Consider the following 13008-nt stretch of genomic DNA (forward strand, 5'->3'; position numbering starts at 1 on the left):
GTTTCCATTTATTGATTACTCGGAGAAGTAGGCAGTCTCTTTCTGAGTGGACTGCACAATGATATGAGGATGCTTCTCCCTGATGGCTGCTGGATTGATATTGAGACAGTTGCGAATGTTCATCTTGACCAGCTCAAAGGACTCTGAGGCGATTCTTTGAGCACCAGCCGTAGTTATCAAGCTGCCACCAAGAGAGAGCTTCTTGAGATCTTGAAGCTCCAGAATATATTGCGCGGCAATATCGCTGATCTTGCGACATCCAACCAATGAAAACACCTGTATCTTTGGATAGGGCTGTACCTCTGACAATGCTTTGATGCCATCGTCGGTGATATTGATGATAGAGTCTATCTTTAGCTTCTTGAGATTGGTCAGGTCCGATGCAATGCGCTCCAAAGATGTATCGGTCAGACTCTTGCAGAAAGAGATGTTGAGCGAGGTCAGTGACTTGCAAGAGTGAGTGATCGAATGGATTGTTTGGAACTCGATGTTTCCATAGCTCCAGTCCAGAACAGTGAGTTTGTTCATCGAGTGCATCTCTCCATCTGCCGACAGCAGTGACAGATCCTGCATTCCATAGCATCGTCTCAATCTAAAGTTGGTGAGCTTTGGACATCCCTTGGTGATGTAGCCAAGGTCCGAGGAGATCTTGTGACACTCTGATATGTCCAACTCGACCAACTCGGAGCAGTTGTTTCCAATTGCCTTGAGTGTGGTGACGTTGTTCAAACCAACCATCTTGAGCTTGCGCAGTCTGTTGCAGTTGAGGGCAATGTGAGTGATACCATGATCAGAGATGTTTGGACAATGTGAGATATTGAGCTCTTGGATCGTGCTGTTGTGTCTCACGAGGCTATACACTCCAGTCTCTGTGATGATGTTGTTGTGTGCCAGACTGACGTATTGAATGTCTTTACAGTACTTGCCAATGAGCCTAAGTGTGTTGTCACTGGCAGCGATTGGTGTGTTGGACAGTGATATCAGACGAATGTCGTGAAGGGTGCGAATGAGCTTGTCGACAGAGTTTGATGTGACCAACGGGCAACCGTTCAGACTGAGCTCTCTCAGACCTAGACAGCACACGGCAATCGAGTAGACTGAGGCATCTCCAATGTTCTTGCATCCGCTCAACTTAATGATCGCTAGCTTGGGACAATTTTGGGACAACTGGATGATGGACTGATCGCCAATGTTGCATTTCTTTAGATAGATGTTGACCAGTGGTAGTTGCAGATTGGCAAGGGCAATCAACTTCTCGTCCGTGATTGATTTACATTTGTTGAGGTTGAGTGTATGAAGGAAGGAGAGTGGCTTGGCAGGCGGCGTGGGTTGTGTCGTTAGCTGAGACTGATGTGGTGTGACCAGTGCAGATGCTGCCAGTATGTTGATTGATGCGCCAACAATATGATGACCGCCAGTGAATCGTGTTTGTTTTTTGTCGCGTTCCGAGGCATCTGCGAGATTGCCCTGACTACTAAAGTGATGGTGATGTGCCAGTGACACTGGCGAATGAGGGAATGGCTTGTCTGATGAGGAGGCAGTGGCAGAGTACTGCTTGCGGACAGCGGGTGATATGATTGTGGTGACTTTTGTACAGTTGGTGAGGCTGAGCGACTCAAGATATGGTAGTTTCTTGACAATCAACTCAATTGTGGAGTCTGTGATCTGAGTGCATCCGTCCAGAACAAGCATCTTCACCTTGGGTGAATACTCGATTATTCCCTCAATGAACTCGATGGGAAGATGCGAGCAGTCCTTGAGAGACATATGAGCGATTCTCAAGAGACGGTCCTCGACAAAGTCCAAGATAGAGGGGCAACCAATGGCCGTTTGATAGAACTCTACAAACTGGCTGGATGACGTGAATCGCTTGATGTGGTCCACCAGAATGTCTCTGTTGTAGGGGTCCATGTCGATGCCCTTCTGGAACAAGGAGCCAGACTTTTTCAGAAGCTTGATACTGGCCATCTTGGTGTGGTTGCGCTTGGAGCACATGATTCCATAGACATGTGACAGGTATCCGTAGCGAATGTAGGAGTAACCCATCTCAATGCGAATGATTGCGAATGGATCGATCTCCAACAGCTTCTTGATCTCGTTCTCGTCCTTACGACAGGACACAGTGCTCGTGTAGCTGAATGTGTCATCGATGGAACGATGAACCAGATCGGGGGACTCGGATGCCTCCTTCTCCTTCATGATCAATTGAATTGGCGATAGGTTCTGTGTGATCGCATCAGCAATCTCACGATGATGTGAGGCGGGCAACTTCTCAAAGCACAGTATCAAACAATTCATGATGGCGGCACAGCCGGCATAGTATGCTGCCGCTTCCTTGAAGCTCTCAGACTCGTGGAAGCTCTTCTCCAAGTGATTGGCCTTTTGCATGACCAGAGTGAACTTTGATGGATTGATTTGAATGGCCTCCATTATCTTGCGACCGGCACGATTGAAGACCTTGCTTCGCAGTCCATTGGCCTCGTTCATATCGAGCTCTAGGTGGTGATGTGTGCCCCAAATGCAAAGGAACTCGGCATACTCCAACAGAACATTGTCAAGCGTGATCTTTGGTTTGCCACCGTCGCATACACTCGTTCTGAGCTTTTCCTCTGCTGCGCTGTAGTGGATGTCTGCCTCTTTGGGGTTGTTCATTCGGGTGATCCTGGCGCACTCCACGAGCATCAATGCCCAGTTGGCACTAACCTCACCACTGTGCGGAGAGAGTGCCAGGGCACTTCTGAAGTGGTCGTCGGCCAATGTCAACAAACGCTCGGCTATTCTATCACTGTTCTCAGACTCTGGTGTTGGTTGTCGTCCACATAGCTTCTCTCTGTTCTTCTCCTTCTTGGCCTCGTCCCAGAGTACCATTCCTTCGGCAAACTCAACAAGATGATGTGTCTTCACCTTTGCCTTCATTCTCTTGACGTCTGATGGCACCAATCGAATTCGGTCCTGCTTGAGGATCTCCTTCATGGCTCGCTTTGTCAGACCCACTCCAGTCAGCTGATTGAATCGCTTCATCACCACCTGTATGTCCACATCATCTATGAGCATATCCTCCTCTAGTAGCTCACTGGATCTAATGTGGCGTTGTAGCTTGTCCTCATCAAATCTCTTGTTGAGGATAGATTCGAATGAAATGCTCTCTCTATCCTTTGGCATGATTTGGAAAGTTCCCCAGAACTTCTTTGATATGGATGTTCTGTAACATTGGAATTAGAATTAACAATGTGACGATTGTTGTCGTCGTTGTTTAAATACATACCTTAAGGATGCAGGCCATTGCTTTCCCTTGGATGAGTGTTCGTATTTGAATATCCTATTCAAATATGTGACTACGACGTCCTTGAATGGTTCTTCAGAGGGTGTGTCCGCTGTCTTCATCTTGCCTCTGAATAGTGCCATGATCTCACACTTCATGGTTCGTGCCAAGATCTCACCCAGCATCATCCTACGAAGTGACTGACATCGGACCAATCGTCGAACCAGTCCCATGTATCTGCAGTTGATGCCCACACGATGAAGCTCCTGTGTGAGATGCAACTCATTCATATCTGTTATCTCCAGTGATTGCAAGAAGCTGGCAAACTTTGGTATAACCTGTAGGAACAATCGATATGATGCCTCCTTGACCTCATCTATTGGAGAGTTTTGTTATTGTTGTTGTTGTGTTAGCCTCTCTCAACCCAACTATACTTTGTTGTGATATCACACTTACAATTGTGTTCATGAGTGTTTGGGTCGAATTTTCCCCAACCAGTGAAAGCATCAGACGACAAGGGCTTGGTGTTTGATTTGACCAACTCAGGCTATAATGATGAGAGAATTGGTAAGTACTCACGTAACAATAATGTACCTCTATTGATGGTCACTCACCCTAATGAGTTCATATAGATGACTTGGTGGACTGTGATCATTGAGTTTGAGAATGGGTGGGAAAACTCTTGCAAAGTCCAACAGGTAGAAGTGACCATCGGAGCCAATGTGTCCTTCGATATCGCCACAACAATGTAGGAGCTTTGGATTGTCTCGTCCAACCATGTGTTCCTTGATGTTGAGGATCGATGCCGATTTCTTCATCTTCTCATTGAACAGTTCGTTCTGATTGTGCACAGTGATTCCACCATCACTGCTGCCATAAACGATGGTCTCGCCATTGATGGGCAACAATGACATGGCCACCAGTCTGTAGCCTCGGTAGTCGATCAATGCCATCAAAGGGTGATGAAGACCATCGACGCGCGCATTGTAGTAGCTCATAAGACCCTTCAACTCATGACCAGCTGCTTTCATTGCGTTTTGGTCTCCAACATAGAGACCTTGTGAATCAAGTGCAAGCTACATACATATTAGAAGTGTGTTTGTTGTTGATTTGTTAGTTAACGATCAATCTCTCTACCAACTCAATTTGAGCTTGAAACTCCTTACCTTGAACAATATGCCCAATGCAATGTACTTGTGGCCACCAGCAACGCCACCAATGTTGATGGGTTTGATGGTCTTTAGGTGTAGCGGCAGGGTAAGCTCCGAAATGATAACCTTGCCATATATCTTTGCAGTGTAGACAAAGTCGTGTGCCAACTTTGACAGATCACGATAGCCCTCCATCTTGTTGTTGTTGACCAATGTCTGGTACTCTGCATTCCAGTCCTTGGCGCTGGAGAGTGGCGGATGCAATATTGGCTTGAGGATCGACTCCTTTTCGTTGTATTCATCGGCGGCGTACCCTCCCCCAGGCTGTGCAATGTAGCCGGGTGGTACATAGGAGGGCTTATACGCTCCACTGGCGCGAATGGCCTCGCTGTAAGAGTTAGGGTACTTGGCCACTGTCGAGAGATATGAGTGTGGAAGTTGACTGGGGTCGGGTGGTTTTAAGGTCTTTGGCTCGGGTATCATCGAGTCAATAGCTGGTGGCAGGTTGTATGGAACAACTGTATGTGGATAGGCAAGTATCTGTTGTTGTGCTTGTGCCTGTTGTTGTTGTTGTTGTTGAGGTAATGAGGTATTGTTGATGGTAGTTGTTTTGGATATTGGTGTGGATTGGTTGATATCATTTGTCTTATTGTTAACGTTGTTGTAATTGTTATGGCTGTTATTGTTGTTGTTGTTGTTGTTACTGTTACTGCTGTTGAGATTGATATCATTTATGCTCAAAGATGTAGTCCTTGATAATGTACTTGGCACATCCTCACCGAGAATGCCATGGCTCGAGTCATGTGAGTATGTATAGCTCTGACCGTCACTCTGTGACATGTAACCGTAGAGCTCTGATATCTGCTTTCTCTGTTCATCCGTTGGCTTCTGATAGACGTATAATGAGAATCGTCTCGTCTTCTTGTCCTTGTCCGAGTCGATGGACCACTCTGCAGACGAAGAAGGTGATATCTTATTGGCTCCAGCACCACTACTACTGCTATTGATACTGCTGGTGGACAATGCAATAAAGGTGCTGTTCATTGGTGAGCCAGTTGAGTCCATCATTGGTGATTCGTACTTGACAGGGTTGTTCAAGATGTCGATCTTGTTAATCTTGAACAACTCGCTCATTGCCCTGTCTACACTTTGCTCCCTATCCATTTCCTCCATCATTCACTTATATATATATATATGTTAAGTTAACGATAGTAGTAGAATATTTATAGTGTGCTTAATAATAATAGTAAATAACAGTAGTAATAATAATAATAATAATAAATAGTAGTAAACCTCTCTTTCTCAATTATCTCTATCAAACAAACAAACAAACACCACCGCTCGAGAAGTCGTTTTGTTACACTGATTCAGTCAAAACTCTTGCTATCAGCAGACACAAACCAAAACATACACCCACATCAGTTGGACCTGGGCATTGTTCTATTTATGTTGTTGTCGAAAGTTTATTGATCAGGTGATCACTTTTGGTGGAATGATATCTGCCAAGAACTCAAGTGCTTCTATTTCCTTAACAGCAGATGCTGTTGTTGTTGTTGTTGTTTGTTGATGAGCATCGTTAGAAAAGTGTTATATATTATATATATATATATAATATTAGTTTGTTGGTTAATAACACTTACATAACTCTTTGTAGGACAATAGCTTTCTCTTTCCAGTGGTCTTCTTGAAGGCCTCTTTTGCTAGGTACTCTAAAAATAACTCCTGTTTGGTCATTGATAGTAGTTATCGCATTGTCAGCATCATGATGAAGATGTGTGAGTGTCCACACTCTTTACTTCTGAAACAAACAAACAAACATACAGTTGACTTTGTGATCAATAGTGAAGCATCACTAGATATTAACTTAACATCCTTATCTGTACGCATGATTCTCTTGATTCTAGCCACTGGCAGAGCAGTGGCAGACTTCTTCTTCTTTTTCTCCTTCTTGTCCTCTGATGCGACCTGAGCGTTTCCCTTTGTGTCATCTTCGTCCTCATCATCGTCATCGTCATCCTCATCTTGATGATCATCATCATCAGCAATGTCTTTATCTACTTCCATTTCATCGTCCTCCTCTTCCTCCTCTGCGACATCATCTTCATCATCCTCCACAACATCATTCATTGGTTGATCCTTCTTTGACATTTGTTTATGTGTTTGTGTATTTATCTGTTTGGGTTATGACAAAACTATTCAAATTGGATGATCATCCAAATGTGATTGATTGTCAAAGGAGATAGATATACAATTTATTACCTACCAATTACCAAATTAATCATTACGTCGCTCTTCTATTACTTCTATTGATAACAAACACACTCACTCACATCGAAATGGAGTCCGTTCCATTATCGCTTCAATACACAATCTTGACTACATTGCTAATCAGAGACAGAGAGGGAGTCAATGACGAACAGGTGGTGAGGTTTGAAGATTGGATGTTCGCTATAGCGATGGTATGCAAGTGTTGGTTCGGCATCGTCTCAATGGCAATCGGATCAGCACCAAATATGTGCTACGCTCCGTCCCAGACCATTCGTAGCATCTTGCGCGGAGAGCAACGAGCATGGTCCCTATTCAACAACATCAAGCACATCAACCTCAACACTATCGAACAGAGTTATGACCTCATAGAACTACTCGATCCTCATTACGCATTTGATGAGATTGGCGATAAATATGGCAATGACGAGATATACGATAGCGATGAAGAAGAGATGCGGCGCATAGAAGACACAGAATATGACACCGACGCCGACGACAGCTTTGCGTCTGAAGCCGAGGACCAGTATGTGTCAGAGCGCAGGAGGTGGTGGGGAAAGTGCCCCCATCAAGATACAGTTACAGTGGAGCTTAAGAAGGAGGTAGACATCATTGGTGAAGAAGTGGATGTGGACGAAGTGCTCCCAGACTTTTGGCGCAGTAGAACTTGCGATGGTGTGGTCTATCATTACCCCAACCTAAAGCAATTCTATATCCAATGGCGCAAAGAGAAAGGCATTGAAGAAGATGTAGAAGAGCCATCCAATAATATCCAATCACTGTATTTCAACTACGGTCGCCCCACAAGATTTTGGAATCCCACCGTGGACATACTTTGTTTTCCACAGTTCGGCAACCTAACTTCTGTGGAAATCTGCGGATACTCCTGCGGCTTTAACTCCAAGTGGATAACAAAGCTTGTTCACCTTCAAAACATCAGGATTAACATCCCGTGTAGTTGGAGATACCCTCAATTTGGTCACTTTGATACCATGTGGAGCAGACTTGCAAACGCAAGCCATCGGCTTGTCCTTCTGGATGTGTGTGTAGGTGGTGAGTCCTTCAGGCCACAGCAACTCGAGACATTTCTCCGATCACCAACCTTGACAAAGCTGAAGATAGATGGTACTTTGGACTCTTTTTGGACAGAATTCAGCCATTTGGGGTCTGTAAGGCGAGGGCCACTACAGGTGCCAGAAATAGAGAGCGGAAAAAGCGTCTTCGATGCCTTGGGGGTAAATAAGGTACTCAAACATATGGATATTCGATTCCCTCATACTTCGTTATCCAGTCAACACGAGGACTACACCCAACTTTTTCTCAATGGATTGATTGCAAACAAGAGTATCACGCACTTGTCCATAGACGACTCAATTAACCCTGGTACACTGCTGGAGGGCCTTTCCAATCACCTCAATATAAAAATACAGTCATTGGACCTATCAATAATTAATGAGCACAACCAGGAGAGTAAGTCTAAGCAGGATAGTAAGTAGTATAAAGTATAAGGGTCAAAGTTAGTTCAATGGCCTTGCCACTTACTCACACTACCCTTTCCTCTTTCCTTCCTCCTTCCTCTTCTTTCCCTCTTAATTCCAGTGGTTCAGAAACTGTATCATCTAATCTCAAGAAATCTGCCTACTCTGCGCACACTTAAGGCCGTACTCCCCCCAATGACGGCAGAGAACGTGAGCCCAATGACGATGATAATGCGGAATATTTGACATATATTACTAGTGTTTTTGCCAGAAACACATCCCTAGTATCCCTAGACTTGACAGTCGGGGGCCCATATTATCCATGGACTTCTATACAAATGGATCTTGTGGCTGATGGGCTGGCAACAAGCTCAAAAAGCGGGGGAAACCTCGTGTCACTCACTCTTCGCCGTTGGCAAATTGACACCGAAACAATAGAGATAGTCAAGACAATTTCAACTTTGGAGTTCTTCAGTGATGGGACACGCCAAATTCCAGTTAGTTGAAGATACATGCATTATTCTCCAAGGTTTGTCCTTATTGGATCTCCTCCTCCCTCTCTACCCTCCCTAGTATAATATATAGTGTAACATTTTTAATACCAATATTGATATATATAGTGAACTCAATAATTAATTATAAATACTATTAAGTTTATTATTATTCATTCGCTCACTTGTCCTCTGTACGTGTACTGGCCCTCTTCCTTTCCTTGGTACCCTTGAGCTTAATAGATTCGTCCAATAGCGATGGACTACTGAGTGAAACTGGTGTCGATGTTATCGACGTTGGACTGTGCACCTTGTTGTTGTTGTTGTTGGAGAGGTCTGATTCTTTCTCTTTGATAAGAACTGTCAACACCTTGCACTTGTTCAACTCCTTCTTGATCTCGTCTCGCTGTTTGTCAATGTGAAGGTCATGTAGTGCATAGTCATTGAGCAGCTCTTGAAGCGAAAGGTTGGCCAACCAAACCTGCAGCAACTGTTGGTAGAGACTGCACATGGCGAAACAGAACTTGGTCTCGGCCACCTGAATCTGATGCTGGTCGTTAGAGATTCCATTTTCGAATAACTTGGCTCTCGTGTTGTTTGTAGACGTCCTGGCCTCTGTATAGACATTCAGTTGCTGACTGAACGTCTCGATGGACTTTTCGCGCATATCCATGAACAACTTGGACAGAGATGGCTTGCTCTCCAGCTTCTTCTTGTACTTGTCCGCCATCTCCTTTGACTTTTGAATCTCCAGGTGGGCCATTGTGAATGATGACTTTTCAAACATGTCGACAGAAAAGGCAGAGACCTCTGTGGATATTGACGATATTAGCGGTAGACATTGGTTGAAAAGAGTCTTGTACTCGATGGAGATGTGTTGCATCAGTTGTGTGGCTGCAACAAACACATCAAACACCTCCTTGTCCGATTGGAATTCGATTTGCTCCGAGCAGCTGTTCCACCAACTCTTGGCCGCCGTGACGTTGTAGGACAAGGTGGAAAGGGTTGAGGTGGACTGGAATTGCATTTGGTGTCGGGACATTATTGGGGAGTTGGAGCTGTTGAGTGTTCGCTTTGAGGTGGCCGTGCCAAACGTGGTGTTGGAGGCACCCATCTGTGGGGAGTTGGCATTCAAAGGTGGCAGGTTGGCAGACACATGTGCTTTGAGTTGTGACGACGACGAGGTGGAGGTAGTTGATACTGATGATGATGACATTGAAATGGAGTCATCGGACGATGCACTGCCACCACTGACACCTCCAAATGTTGTTGTTGTTGTGGTCGTTGCATTGGACATATCACCAAGACCTTCAAGTATATCGTTGAAGCCTTGGAAGTGTGGGAATTGATGGAACTCTGACATGCCATCAAACGTCAGATCGGGATTGGAATGCAGAGTGTCAGTATCACCGTCACCATTCTCAGAGGATAGATTGTTGAGTTGAGTGGAGGACGACAGGTCGTCATCGTCGTCATCGATATCGTATGCCTTTTGAGGTGGTTGCAAGTCGTCTGTTGACGAGAAGAACTTCTCAAATATCTGTGTCGTAGAGTACATTGACTTGGCAAGCGTACTGGATGGAGTGCACGTGTCCAGTACCTTTGTCAGAGTGACCTGTGCCAGATGAGTACCCCTGTCCACTTTGTTTGTAAACTTCTTTGGCACGACGTTTGACATTCTCGAAGGCTTCATGCTGGCATTGTCAATCTGCTGCAAACTGGTTGGTGAATTGCCACTGGATATCTCTATGAAGCGCAATGATTGTGCCACGATGTAGTTTGGTGTCTTGTGATCATTGATGAACATTGCCACTGTGTCGTACCAGTCAGCCACTCGTGATGTCTTGGTATCTGCTGGATTGATTCCTCCCTTGACCAATGTGGTAAGCAACTTGAGAATTGGATACTGGTAGTCACGTGGGCCATACTCTAGGATGTTGAACAGGAGTGAGAAGACCAGTGTTGGGTGTTTGGACACCAACTCGCACAGTGGTCCAGATAGATCGGTCAAGAACAGGTCCAGTTGTTTGAGATAGTTCATATTGCAGTAGTTCTGGAAGATGTGGGAGAGACGACTCAGTCCCATGTTTTCAGAGACCATGGAGAGTCGCTCGGCCATTAGGTAGCACGTGTGGTCCTGTTGCATCTCACCAATGCTAGCACATATGTGTGGCAGAAGCGAGGTGAGATTGGTCAGGAACCGAATGGGTTCTGGGTGGAAAATCTCGTCGCAAGGCTGCATGGTCAGTTTGCTCAGGAACTCAATGGTCAATGGGAACGTGTTGTTGGACATCAGTCCCTTGATGGCCATTGGTTGGATACCATGGAAGAAGTCCCACTCCTTTGGGATGGAGGCAAGGAACACGTTCTGGACGGCTCGGTCCTGGAAGTTGACAATCTCAAGGAGCAGTGACAAGATCCTGATGGCATTGTTAAAGTGCGTCTCAAAGTCAGAGTGCAGCATTGCCAGTGTGCCCCAGAGCAGTTGTGGGAAGAGTATCAGCTTGGACGGATGTATACAATTGATCATGACCAGTAGTGTCTCTTGGATCTCACCAATGAGATAGATATTCTCGGCGTTGATGTCCGACATGTTCTTGCCTAGACATTGAAGGACGTCTGTGAGTGCATCCACAGTGGTTGTTGGTTCGAGGCCACGGAGAATCTGATTGCTTCGTAGTGCCAAACGAACGTTCTGAGAGTTGGTCGCCCAGTTGAGTGCATTGACGCCCCAGTTCTCCTTGAGATCGTTGGAGCCATTCGATAGTACGTTAACGACACGTCTCGTGAGAATGACGACGTACTTTGGATTGGAAATCTCCTTCTTTGTGGACAGCTCTTTGGAGTTGAACGCTGATGACAGATCCTCGTTGCGGTAGGACGATGGAAGAAGAGAGTCCACTAGTTGTACGGCCTCCTCGTATGTACTCGAGTCAGTGTTACCGTGCTGCTGATACTTCTTGATCACCAGCATTCTGATAAGGTTGATGAGCAACATTCGACAATGTTCATGTACGGGTTGGTGATTGTAGTACAGGCCAAGGAAGATCAGTTGGAGAAGTAGAGGCAAGTGAACACGGAACTCTTCACCAACCTCAAAGGACACCTCTGACAGGAAGATGAGAGGCAGTTGGAACCGGGTAAGAGGGTAGCTCTTGATGGTCCTATCGACAACGTCGGTGGCATTGTGGAAGGCATGTGCGATGGAAGCTGTGGTATTGTAGGTTTCGTTGGTCTGCGCCTGAAGTGGTATGGCCACCCGACTGTTTGTCAACTTGGCCACACTCTTGCCCAGGGTCTTGGCCTCAGCGTCCTCTGTAAAGGACTGTGCTGCACTTGTGGACGATATCTCACCAACGAGACAATCAACCAGCTTCTGTGGTGATGATCTACCGAGGAACACACATATCTTCTTGAACACTGGGATCAGATCATTGTTTCTGTTCTTCTCCATGATGTTGAGGATGGAGTCAATGATGATGGAGATGTTGTCCTCGATGAGTCCCAGAATCTTCCAAATGCGTTCAATAAGATGTGCGTGGGCCGTGTGCTTCTTGGTGATCACTACGAGACCCTGTAGCACAACCTCCAACATCTGTGAGTTGACAGAGGCCAGGTGCAATAGGTTCATCTGCTCTATCCAAGGTGCAACATAGTTGAGCATCTGGCTGTGTTGTTCCTGGTGGGCACTAGAGTCACCAGACTCTAATCGATAGACAACGTCCAAAAAGAACTCGTAACATAGTTCTGGGTTCTCTAGAGACAGAGTCTTTGAGAGATTGACTTGCGCTGTAAGATAGGTGTCAATGACATCACTTCCAATCGCTGAGGGGTAGTAGCCATCGCTGTAGATATCGGTGGTACTGGACGCCTTCATAAAGTACAGGAGCTGTTGTGCACTCTGTCGTACTGACGACGATGGTGAGCCAGAGTTGAATATGACCAGGTTGGTGAGGATAGATTCGCTGCACGAGAACTTGAGAACCTGGTCCTGGCACATCTCTGACAACGTAACGAAGTAGCCATTGGCTACGTTGCCCGTGAGACTGTAGCACTGGTTGACACAGTGATATATGAGTTCGGGGTGCCCCAGGTTGGACTTGACAAAGTTCTGAAGCGCCTGACGTGTGATGGATCTGACTTTGGACTTCATCTTGCTGACAAACATAGAGTTGATCCATTGAAAGATGACGCCGTTTGGGTCCTTGAACGTGTCGATGAACTGAGGACCCAACAAGATGATTGATACTGCATGAGAGGCCACATTGCTCAACTGTGATGCATGTTCAAATATTCTGTTCTCGCTCTCCTTCCTCTTGGCCACCTCCTTCTCCTCCTGCTGTAGGAACACCAACAGTTTC

At 45.7% G+C, this 13008-nt stretch overlaps 3 protein-coding genes across 3 annotated transcripts; 1 reads left to right on the forward strand and 2 right to left on the reverse strand.

The window, feature by feature from the left end:
* Positions 1 to 15: 15 nt before the first annotated feature.
* SAMD00019534_097650 (hypothetical protein) lies at positions 16 to 5577 on the reverse strand (the record flags this gene model as incomplete). Its single annotated transcript, XM_012894797.1, has 5 exons — positions 16 to 3202; positions 3266 to 3638; positions 3719 to 3809; positions 3877 to 4338; positions 4429 to 5577. 5 exons carry the CDS (start codon positions 5575 to 5577, stop codon positions 16 to 18), a joined length of 5262 nt encoding a protein of 1753 aa, XP_012750251.1.
* A 306-nt stretch (positions 5578 to 5883) lies between these two features.
* On the reverse strand, positions 5884 to 6561 carry SAMD00019534_097660 (hypothetical protein; the record flags this gene model as incomplete). Its single annotated transcript, XM_012894798.1, has 3 exons — positions 5884 to 5954; positions 6054 to 6135; positions 6235 to 6561. 3 exons carry the CDS (start codon positions 6559 to 6561, stop codon positions 5884 to 5886), a joined length of 480 nt encoding a protein of 159 aa, XP_012750252.1.
* Positions 6562 to 6749: 188 nt separating this feature from the next.
* SAMD00019534_097670 (hypothetical protein) lies at positions 6750 to 7431 on the forward strand (the record flags this gene model as incomplete). The annotated part of the gene is made up of 2 exons (XM_012894799.1): positions 6750 to 7204; positions 7383 to 7431. The coding sequence occupies 2 exons, from the start codon at positions 6750 to 6752 to the stop codon at positions 7429 to 7431; spliced, it is 504 nt and encodes a 167-aa protein (XP_012750253.1).
* Positions 7432 to 13008: the final 5577 nt, after the last annotated feature.

Source organism: Acytostelium subglobosum, assembly GCF_000787575.1.
Source record: "Acytostelium subglobosum LB1 DNA, scaffold: scaffold24, whole genome shotgun sequence".
NCBI lineage: Eukaryota > Evosea > Eumycetozoa > Acytosteliales > Acytosteliaceae > Acytostelium > Acytostelium subglobosum.